The 10,963-nt window shown below is 37.8% G+C and overlaps 2 protein-coding genes across 3 annotated transcripts; one reads left to right on the plus strand and one right to left on the minus strand.

Annotated features, from left to right (window-relative positions):
* Positions 1 to 1,201: 1,201 nt before the first annotated feature.
* Positions 1,202 to 6,738, minus strand: rexo4 (REX4 homolog, 3'-5' exonuclease). Its single transcript, XM_074620950.1, has 8 exons — positions 6,264 to 6,738; positions 5,494 to 5,837; positions 5,262 to 5,408; positions 3,060 to 3,253; positions 2,846 to 2,934; positions 2,681 to 2,755; positions 2,502 to 2,576; positions 1,202 to 2,299 (listed from the first exon to the last, which is right to left on the minus strand). Exons 1-8 carry the CDS (start codon positions 6,507 to 6,509, stop codon positions 2,147 to 2,149), a joined length of 1,323 nt encoding a protein of 440 aa, XP_074477051.1. The 5' UTR covers positions 6,510 to 6,738; the 3' UTR covers positions 1,202 to 2,146.
* A 778-nt stretch (positions 6,739 to 7,516) lies between these two features.
* On the plus strand, positions 7,517 to 10,616 carry pigp (phosphatidylinositol glycan anchor biosynthesis, class P). Of its 2 annotated transcripts, none has more exons than XM_074620952.1 (5): positions 7,517 to 7,649; positions 8,628 to 8,712; positions 9,533 to 9,605; positions 9,751 to 9,869; positions 10,178 to 10,616. In XM_074620952.1, the coding sequence occupies exons 2-5, from the start codon at positions 8,631 to 8,633 to the stop codon at positions 10,291 to 10,293; spliced, it is 390 nt and encodes a 129-aa protein (XP_074477053.1). In that variant the 5' UTR covers positions 7,517 to 7,649; positions 8,628 to 8,630; the 3' UTR covers positions 10,294 to 10,616. The 2 variants fall into 2 exon arrangements, with proteins under 2 accessions (XP_074477053.1, XP_074477054.1); XM_074620953.1 differs by lacking the exon at positions 7,517 to 7,649 and adding an exon at positions 7,652 to 7,778.
* Positions 10,617 to 10,963: the final 347 nt, after the last annotated feature.

Raw genomic sequence — 10,963 nt, forward strand, 5'->3', positions numbered from 1 at the left:
ATTTATTATTACTTTTGTCAGTTTCAAGTTATTTCAGTGACCATTGTGGGTTTTTCTTTCTTTAACGGAAGAGTACCAACAATTTTGTCCACGTGTGTAAAACACTGATTCTGATTCTGGTCTTCACTACTACATAAACCTGCCTGAGAAAGATCTGTTGTCTCTTTTTTGTTACATATTGTTATTCTGAATCTGCTTTATTGGCCAAGTATGTATACACATATAAGGAATTTGACTCTGTCTGTATCTGTATTGGGCCATTTATCTTCAGTGCCAATCTTTTTCCACAGAATGTTGTTGTGTTTGACACTTTTTAATGTGTTTTACATCCATTCAAAGCAGCTGCAAGTTCACATTTGTATTCACAAGCTACGTTGCCAGAAAGGGAAACACAAATTAATTCAAATAGGATCATCATGAACAACATTACGTTCATTTCGTAGCTTTCTTGGAGTAAAAGCAGCTGTTTGTAAGCTGATTCTAAAGTCTCAGATATAACAAAAACCACAGCTGTCCCTGCTGTCAATTACAAAGTGTTATGTCTCTGCAAGTTCATTTTCATGCTGTTACAAAATAAATAGAAACCAATGGCTGTGTGAAAGGTAGAGACATCTTATTCAACAATCTAAACCGGTATGATATGCCAGGGAATATAGTAGGTAGTGATGTCCAGTAAATAATCCGACAACTATGTGGTTGTAAACCAGTAGCTCTGTGATCAAGATGATGTCAATGAGCAACAAGTATGAGCTCTTACCATCTGGCAGACAATACAGAGTCCCCAGATGCAAACTGAACTGTTTTAAAAACTTGTTTGTGCCCTCCTCGATCAAAATGTAAAATTTTAAATAATGTTTCTTGAGGCTATAGGGTTGTGCAATATCGTCTTGGTGTACTTATTCTTATTTTTATCTCTTATTTATGCTGTTTTATATAGATCTTGTGCAATATGGGTAATGTGCAGTATATGTTGTTTGTGGTTACATTTCTCTGTTTACATGTGGATTGTTGTTTGTTTTGAATGTTTCTATTTATTGATGCTGCTGTGGAGGCAGCTGATGGTGTGCAGCACTGAGTCCAAGACAAATGTCCCCAAGAGGACAATATAGTGTATCGTATAGTATCGTACAAGACACTATATTGTCGGAGATTAGTTTAAGGTAAAACTGGACTTGGATGTGTTCACTTGACAAACACTGTATCACAGATGAGGAGTTTTATTTATACTTTTTAAAACATTTAAGGCAACCAGGAAATACATTACTACAAACCAAGTCATGAGAGAACAAAGATCCAAACTAAGGATGCACCGATCCGACTTTTTCAGTCCCGGTACCGATACCTGGGCTTTGGGTCGAGTACCGATCCGATACCAGTGTTTAATTAATAAGCTGTATGCCTCACTGTGTGGAAGTGACTGGGATCATTCTGTTATGTGTTAGGCAACATCAGGCCTAACCTAAACATTGTTTTCCTGACTTTGCAAAATGTAACAAATAAATACATAGATGTAATTTTATTGAATTGTTATTCGTTAAAATAATAAAGCGTACACCAGCAACTTGGTAGAAAATCTTCAAAATTAACAGGAATTACAATACAAACATAGAATTGAATCTAATAGATTAGAGGCTCCATTGTCAACGATACCCAATCCAGCTATTTGAGTCAGTATCGGTGCATCCCTAATCTAAACACACAATTTATATAATACTGGAACCGTTATGCAAAATAATTGATTGTGTGCTAGTGGGTGGATAATTGAGTTCCCATGAAACTCATGAGAACTCAATTCTCAGGAGATGAAATTGGGTGATTTGAACACCTGCCTCCGACTGCTGGGAACACCATGTTGGGAAATGAATTCTCGGAAGATTTAAGGAGGAAATGACTGAAAGGATCATTGTAAATAAAAGCTCCATAATCTCCCAGATGTTTTGGTTCCTGTGCGAGGAGCCGCAGCCTGGGATGCTCAGGCAGAACACTCCTGACTTTGTTGAAGTCTTTCGCATCCTGGAATGTCCTGTCCGAGCGACCATCTGTTAAAAACACATTTTTATGGACATCTCGCCAAACCTTTGATCGTTTCAGTCAGCGATGCTCTGACCCTGGGATGATACTGTCCTCTTGCAGATTGGTGTTGAATTCATAATCCCATGAGATTCTTGAACCTGTTCTTAGGAAGCTTCCTTTCACGCTTCTTGGCTGAGTCTTTGTTATTATGGCTGGCTTTAATCTCTGCTTCCCACTGTTTTTTCACCATGGTGTAGAGCCTCATGGTGGCCTGTGCGTCTTGGACCTGATAGAAGAGAGGGAGAAATCAGTCCAACATGCTAGGTTTTACTTTTTTTTTAATGGGTATTCTTTGTAATTTTGTGCACTGATGTTTTCTAAATCAACTATTATTAGAAAACTATTGTTAATGTGAGAGAAAGGTAGAACATTTTAGCACATTATAACATATTTGGAGAAGTGGAAAAGTGTCTGTGTTGATGACTTACGGATGAATGTTCACCCTGTTGGACTTTAACGTGGAGTATTTCTCTACAGAGGACTCTCAGCGCAGGTCGACCACTCTATAGAGAAAAAAGGAAATAATCATATAAAACACTGATTCTGAGAACTGGGTCAGGGGGTTTCATGTGCACATGGTATGTCTACTTTAAAGTAGTATAAGTACCTTTACAGCCTTCTTAAAAGGTTTGTACTTCTGAGTGTCCCGGATTTTCTTTTTTGGATGATCCAGGAGTAAAATCTGAAAACGGAGTTTAACATTGGTTTACAAGTGCTTACATTTATTTTGAAAATTATTTTAGTTCCCTCACACATATTACATCCAGTCTACCTTTAAGTCATTGTGTATGGCATGTCCAACCACTATTCTGCCTTGCAGGATCTCAGCAACCTCGCTCTGCACAGTCCGTACATCCTCTCCTACAGTGATGCAAACATGGATGATAAATTATGGGTTGAAAGTACATGAAGAATATTGTCAAGCAACTTGTTTCAGTTTTTCATACAGTTGTTTATTGTTCATTACAACTACTTTCAAGACTCACCGTCTTTGATGTCCTGTGGTCGGATGCCACTGACGGCTGTCCGGTAGTCTGTCACCTTCTCTGTGGGTTTCACGTATTTGTCATAGATGCATTTCCCAAAGTGGTTCACGAGGGACACGCGAGCCAAGATGCTGTCCTCTCCGTCAGGACCGACTCCCACCATCTCGCAATCGATGGCCACGGCTCTGGTGAGGCTAACGGTCGGCGGATGGCATACAGCGTGTTAAGAGAGGACAGTCTTCACTACTACATCAACCTGCCTGAGAAAGATCTGTTGTCTCTTTTTGTTACATATTGTTATTCTGAATCTGCTTTATTGGCCAAGTATGTCTACACATATAAGGAATTTGACTCTGTCTGTATCTGTATTGGGCCATTTATCTTCAGTGCCAATCTTTTTCCACAGAATGTTGTTGTGTTTGACACTTTTTAATGTGTTTTACATCCATTCAAAGCAGCTGCAAGTTCACATTTGTATTCACAAGCTACGTTGCCAGAAAGGGAAACACAAACAAATTGAAAATAGGATCATCATGAACAACATTACGTTCATTTCGTAGCTTTCTTGGGAGTAAAAGCAGCTGTTTGTAAGCTGATTCTAAAGTCTCAGATATAAAAAAAAAAACACAGTTGTCCCTGCTGTCAATTACAAAGTGTTATGTCTCTGCAAGTTCATTTTCATGCTGTTACAAAATAAATAGAAACCAATGGCTGTGTGAAAGGTAGAGACATCTTGTTGAACAATCTAAACCAGTATGATATGCCAGGGAATATAGTAGGTAGTGATGTCCAACAAATAGGCTGGACGTTGGGGAAATATGCCTATTCTTGAGATTAATGTTTAATGAGAAGATTGATGCCAATCTCATGTCTGTCTGTTAAATATGAGGCTACAGACAGCAGCCGGTTAGCTCAGCGTAGCATAACGATTGGATGCAGGGGGAAACAGTTCAACTCGCTTCGTCTAAAGGTAGCTTCCTGGAGTCTTGTCATCCCCGTGAGGTTGCAAGGAGACCAGCTGAGACCACGAAGTTAGGGATGCACAATATTGGATTTTTGCCGATATCCGATATGCCGATATTTTCCAACTCATTTTGGCCAATTGACGATGCCGATACCGATATATGAACATATTTTTTTCCACTTAACTGCAGAGAACGTCAAGTGTTCCTGTAGTGGAATTAACATAATATTGTGCCTACTGTTATCATGATGGCCACTGGCAGATGTAGACATAAAGAATGCACACATTCACTGGGCAAAATAAGAAAACTACTTAAACTTAGGTTATATGTAAAACATGGCTCCAGACTAACTGTTTACAAAAATAACACTAAACATATGCACACACAGACAGACCTGTTAAATGTCAGGCGCACCGGTGCGACCAATGAAAATGTTTAGTTGTTGTATTTGTAGACATGGTGGGTAATCGTCTAGGCACACCTGACAACATAGATCAATTTGTGCCAGAGGAGAGGCTCATCTTGAGTCCAATCCTCTGTGTTACACAGCAGAGATAGTCACCCTTGTGTGTCTCTGTGCCTCTCTCTCTGTCTTTTGCTCTCTACTGTCTTTGCTCTCTCAAACATACTGTATGTTTGCATTTGACAAATTTTTGTTTGCATCTCTGGCGCCCTGTAAAACACACCATATTTATTCTTATGTAACATATTGGAGGAAATGTTGATTTCTGGCTGCTGCCGATGTTTCACTTTAAAGCCTTTATCTGCCGATACCGGTAACGTGCCGATATTATTGTGCATCCCTACAGGAAGTCACTAATTAGTGAACTTCAGTGGTGACGAGAGGCAGATTGTGTTACCTTCAGAGAGGCTAGCTGTTTGTTTCCCCCTGTTTTCAGTCTTTAAGCTCATCTTATATTTACCATACGGATATGAGAGTGGTATCGATCTTCTCATCTATCTCAAGGCAAGAAAGTAAATAAGCAAATATCCCAAAAAGTCAATTTATTCTTCTAAATATGCGCTATTTGTAAAATGCACTAAAATATAAAAAAACAGCAGTATGGTCCTTTAAAAGCACAGGCAACACTGCAGCTAGACCGGTGCCGATGCTGCATTCAGGTCATATCGGACTTCTCATTTAATGACTTAACTGGCATTACACTTTAAATCAGTATGACACAAACACTTTTGTACTACATCTGTGAGGCTACAAAAGGACTTTGTCGTCACTCACCCCTCAAAGGCTTTCTCCTTGACCAGGGCGCTCTCTGTGTCCTTGTGTTTCTGAACGCCCTGCTTCTTCCTCATGATCTCTGCCGCCTCTGCTCCCACCGTTGCCTCAATGTCGTCAGGGTCTACATCATCAAACCAAATGTCCGGTCTGCAATAGCAAAGAACAAGATGAAGTTAGCAGCCGCAGTTCTTCTTGACCTGAATATAAGCAGAAGTTAGTTCTGTACACTTACTCTGTAGGTTTCGTCTCTTCAACCACAGGCTTCTTTTTCTTGGCTGCTTGCTCGCTGTTTGACTTTCCACCGTCTTTTTTCCTTTTTGGAGCAGCAGCAGACTGTTTCGCCTCCGAGACAGCCGGAACCTTCGAGTTCACCTGAGAGTCCTTTGGGACGACACTGCTTGGAACAGTTTTGTGCTTCACTTTTTTCCCAGTGTCTGTCTGCCCGGGACTGACATTGTTCTTGGAAATAATTTTAGAAGAACTTTCTTTAGCCTCCTTTTTTTGCAGGACACCATTCTGAGGTTTTGGTGTCACAGGTTGCTGCTGCTTCTTCTCCGGTTGACTGGCTTTTAACATCTGTGGAAAAAGTTTAAGATAAGATAACATATTCCTTTATTAGTCCCGCAGTGGGGAAATTTGCAGTGTACAGCAGCAAAGGGGATAGTGCAGAAAACAAGATGCATCAGCTAACACAGTAAAAAAAAAAAAGAGATAAACAAAGTGTAACAAAATATGAACCATTTAAATAGAAGGAAGTATAAAAATAGGAGCAGTATATACAGTATTGACAATAAACAGACTATTAACAAAATTGCACAAGTGGAAAATGATATTGCACAGTGAGAATGAATGAATGAATGAATGAATGAATGAATGAATGAATGAATGAATGAATGAATGAATGAGCAAAGTTATTCAGGAAATAATGAATGTGACAAAAGCTAAATGCACATATATGATGATATGTAAACAAGCTACAGAGGAACTATTTCAATGACAAACCTCTTGTAGCAGCTTCCAGTTAGCAGAGAACTGCAGGCCATCTTTAGGAGGTACCACTGAAGGTGGAGGTTTAGCTTTGGTTGCTTGGTTCTTGGCTTGTGGCTTTATCTTCCTGAACTTCTCTGTCATCCACTGTTTTCTTTTCTCTTGCACTGTGCATTTCTTCTCTGTAGATTTGGGTCGTTGTGTTTTAGCAGGAGAGTCTTTCTTCTTTGCCACCTTTGACATGATGGCCACTTCAGCCATGTGGACAGTCAGAGCTCCGTCGCTTAGTTACCAGTTACTAGTAACCTTAGTTACTGTTAAAACAACTAACAGTCAACACTGGCTCACCTACAAATGTTTCCCCGCAGTAAGTTTACCTTGGAGCCGCACTATTGCTCTGTTGTGTCCCTTAACTGCTGAGAAAATAGCTCAGTAGCAAACTTCAGGTGCTCCTTCCAAAGCCATGCGTAAATGTATATTTCCGAGATGTGCAGCAGCCAAATGGGTCCGGCAAAAAACAGGAAATCGTAACACTGGTGATGTGTTGGTCGCGAACGAGTCGGTTCAAAGAGCCGGCTCTTTTAAGTGAACGATAAGAGCCGGCTCCCATCCGAGAGCTGTTTTTTTTCTTTACTTTTTTCTTTAATTAATTCAATGCAGAATGATAGGACAATTTTCTCCGCGCCACGGGTATTCCATGCACTGACTGTGACTGAATGTTGTGTTAATGTCGTCCGTGTGAGCAATCAGGTGATGACACACAAGGATCATACCATCAAGCAGGGAGAGACGGCGCGCTGACGGTCTACAGGTACAGAGCAGGAGGGAGAGGAGGAGAGAAAGAGAGAGAGGAATGCGGTGCGCGAATAGCAGACAAGATGAGTGACAGTCGGAAACGAAGCAGCATGTAAAATTACGGTATTCTGGAAATTATAAGGTTTAGTATAATTATATTGAACAGTTTAAGTGATATATGTGCACACATACTAATCATAGGTCAAAACAGCGCTAAATTTGTTTGAATTATAAAAGGCAGTAGTGGTAAAATGAAGAGCCGTTTGGGAGCCGAAAGAGCCGGCTCTTCTTGGTGAGCTCAGCCAAATGATCTGACTCACTAAAAAGAGCCTAAATTCCCATCACTACGTCACACGCGAGTTAGTTAGTTAGTTAGTTACAGACTAAAACAATCCCAACAACTACAGTGCGAGTTTTCCAATAATAATATTCACTCCAATTTATTTGATGTGTTAATAAGTTTTAAAATTACATTTTATGTTTCATTCGCTTCTTTGAGGAAAGCGGAAACTTGTTTTGTGGTTTCACATCGGACTGAATATCAGTTGGGACCATACGTAGGAAGTTGATTAACAGCTTTGAAGCTAAAAGGCAGCCTCTGTTTTGGTAAAATTTTTGATTTAAAGGTGTTTTTTTAACGTATTCTTCACTGATATTTATAATAAATACGTATGTCGAAGATATCTTGTATCTAAAGCTCCGTTTAGGTGCGTTGGCAGGAACATACAGCATCTGGTAGGTGTGTGTTTGAGAGGAATACATCTGGATGTTCTTAGCTGCTGCTGCTGCTAGCTGTTAGGAGGGTCTGTAACCAACCTGCAGCTCTTCAGCTCCTCTCCAGTGGCTCCCTGTGGATTTATAAACACATTAGTGGAAATGAATAACTGTTATTTTGTTTACATTTTCATTTTTATTTATTGTTTTTGTATGTTTAATGTACGAGTATTAGGGCCACATTGAGGGGAAAAAATTAATCTGAGATTACGAGAATAAAGCCATAATATTATGAGAATAAAGTCATAATATTATGAGAATAAAGTCATAGGTTTACGAGAAAAAAAGTAGTATTATGAGAATAAAGTCATAATATTAGTGTATATATATAAATAGTGTAGTAGTGGTAATTTTACATGTTATTTCCTTTTTTTCTCGTAAAGATATGACTTTATTCTCGTAATATTACGAAATTTTTTCTTGTAAAGTTTTGTCTTTATTCTAGTTATATTACGACTTTATTCTCGTAATATTAAGACTTTTTTTCTCGTAAAGTTATGACTTTATTCTCGTTATGTTACGACTCTATTCTTGTAATATTACAACTTTTTCCTCGTAAAGTTGTGACTTTATTCTAGTTTTATTATGACTTTATTCTCGTAATATTACGAATTTTTTTCTTGTAAAGTTGTGACTTTATTCGAGTTATATTATGACTTTATTCGAGTAATATTAAAAAAAAATTCTCGTAAAGTTTTGACTTTATTCGAGTTATATTACGACTTTTTTTCTTGAAAAGTTATGACTTTGTTCTCGTAATATTACACTTCGTTATCGTACCTTTCTCTGTTTTTTTTGTTGTGGTTTCAGATCATGGTGGTAAACTCTCCCTCTCCTCTGCCTGAGAGAGCCATTTATGGGTTTGTCCTTTTCCTGGGCTCAAAGTTTGGCTTCTGTAAGTCATATATTGTCGTTTCACTCTACCAATATTAAAATGTTAAACATTAAAATGGAAAAATCCAGCTGAGACACTGTGTGAATAGTATAGCATGTTTATACATTTTCATGTACATAACAGCACAGACATTATTCCACTGGGTTTAAAATATGTTATCATATCTGACTTTTAAAAAAGTGAGGTTAACAATCTATTTGTTGCCATTGTTGCATTCTTTTTTATTATTATTTTGTGCAGATTCGTTTTGCTTGTGGTCAATTCAGAAACAGCTACACATATAAAAACAAATTTTTATACTATACATTTCCCCCTTTTTAAATAATATACAGTTTATATTAATTTAATTTACTGAAGAATAAAAAAATATTTCTCTGTATCCGTTTTGGTTAAATATTCTACAAATTTGCTTTAAATTTCCACTGTGCAATATAAATTTTCAATATTTTGTACAATATCAACATTTCATATTCATACTGTATATGCAATAATGTGAACCCAACCTCTCATTGTCTATTTTTTATATCTTGTTTTTTTACTGTTTTCTTACTTACTATATCTTTATTGTTTAATTGCTTATTTATTAGATCTTGTTTTTTTTGTTTTTTTACTGATGCCTCTTGTTGTTTGTTGCTGTAATCCTGCAAATGTCCCCATTGTGGGATTAATAAAGGATTATCTTATCTTTTAAGATATCTCTCTTAAATATTAAAAAAGCACCTGCAAACAAAGCCCAATCCATAATTTCCCTGTTTGATTTCAAACAAAAAACCCTGTCAACCATGTCTGCATTATGACCTTTTCTTTCTTTTCTCCACAGTTCTGTATTGCCTGTGGGCATTTATACCAGATGAGTGGCTTCATTCAATAGGTCTCACTTACTGGCCTCAAAAGTAAGTAGAAAATAATCTGATAGTAGTTATCCAGTAACGAGTCCCCTCTTTTGACTGTTAAATGAAACAGTGCGCCTCAGGAAATACACGTACCACATAAGAAGTTTTATGAACGTTAACTGAAACCTTTTTCATCCTTGTGTAGGTATTGGGCCCTTGCTGTGCCAATCTATCTGCTGGTTGCAGCCGTGATCACTTTTGTGGTGCTGTTCGGGGTGAACATGACCAACACGGCTCCACTCGACTCCGTGGACAACATCACAGGTGAGGACATTGCCATAGCTAACTGACCTACTGGTTAGGTGACAATGCAGCTGTGTGGCAACATTATGACATAATGACTTCTGCTACAAGTAACAACAAAAACTTTAGCAATTCATTTCTAAATGGCAATGGGAAAAGTATTTTAAAAGCTAAAGATATCATGTACTGTACATTATAATATAAATATAAATATACATGGTACAGTTAATCTGACATCAGGTCACATGACAAAACACTCAAGTCTTAAGTATTTCCTCATGGTGTTCTGAACTTCCCTAACACCCTTTATTGTTTCCTCTCTGCCACAGATGTGTACGCTCAAGGCCAGAGGACAACAGACTGCCACAAGGGGGGAATACCCAGACTGAAAGATGTTTCCATTAGTGAAGTCAACAAAATTTTCTATTTGTCGCCCAAGCGATAACAAACATGAACTGATTTTAGCCGGAGGCAGAGTAAGAAGTGAAGCTGCAGGGGACTTATTATGGTGTTACTGTTTACCCTTTGTTTATAAAAGAAGGATTCTGCTTTATTTATTCATCCAGGAACAATGCAACATGGGGAAAATATGTATGGTAAAGAATAGACTTTTTCTGATCCTTTACGCACAAAATGATGTGCCGTGTTAATAACTGTGATATGCTGAATGTGATGTAACACCATGTCACGGTGCGAACGAATTAACCTATTGTACATTGGATGAAAATGTTGCACATGATTATATTCAATAAATACTTTTTATACATATTTATGTTTGTGCAATATCATTATCACATGAAATAAATAAGCTGTGATATCTTGATATCTTTACAGCGTCCACTGCTAGAAATTTAGGAGTGAAGTTGCAACAAATCTCAGGTGCTGGAGCAGTTTATTGCCTGTCTGAAATGTCCTGATTCTGACTTATGACATTAAAACAATACTATACAAGATTTTATTATAAAAAATACATTCATCTGAATCACCACTAGACCTGCAACACATCTACAATTTAAGGCCCAGGTATAAAGGTTAATGTGTTTTATTTTTTTATTAGTGTTTTACCTCTATTTCCTCGCTTTCCCTTTTATTCCCACAGATTATTTATTTTATTA

The sequence above is a fragment of the Sebastes fasciatus genome, chromosome 20 (genome assembly GCF_043250625.1).
Source record: "Sebastes fasciatus isolate fSebFas1 chromosome 20, fSebFas1.pri, whole genome shotgun sequence".
Classification (NCBI taxonomy): Eukaryota; Metazoa; Chordata; class Actinopteri; order Perciformes; family Sebastidae; genus Sebastes; species Sebastes fasciatus.

Bases quoted from the DNA above. Each gene is read 5' to 3' on its own strand.
- rexo4 (XM_074620950.1), bottom strand. From the start codon at position 6,509: ATGGCTGAAGTGGCCATCATGTCAAAGGTGGCAAAGAAGAAAGACTCT. The intron at 5,838-6,263 runs GTTTGTCATTGA...CTTTTTCCACAG, and splicing joins ACTGGAAGCTGCTACAAGAG to ATGTTAAAAGCCAGTCAACC. The intron at 3,254-5,261 runs GTGAGTGACGAC...GCCGACCGTTAG, and splicing joins AAGGAGAAAGCCTTTGAGGG to CCTCACCAGAGCCGTGGCCA.
- pigp (XM_074620952.1), top strand. From the start codon at position 8,631: ATGGTGGTAAACTCTCCCTCTCCTCTGCCTGAGAGAGCCATTTATGGG. The intron at 8,713-9,532 runs GTAAGTCATATA...TTTTCTCCACAG, and splicing joins GGGCTCAAAGTTTGGCTTCT to TTCTGTATTGCCTGTGGGCA. The intron at 9,870-10,177 runs GTGAGGACATTG...TCTCTGCCACAG, and splicing joins CTCCGTGGACAACATCACAG to ATGTGTACGCTCAAGGCCAG.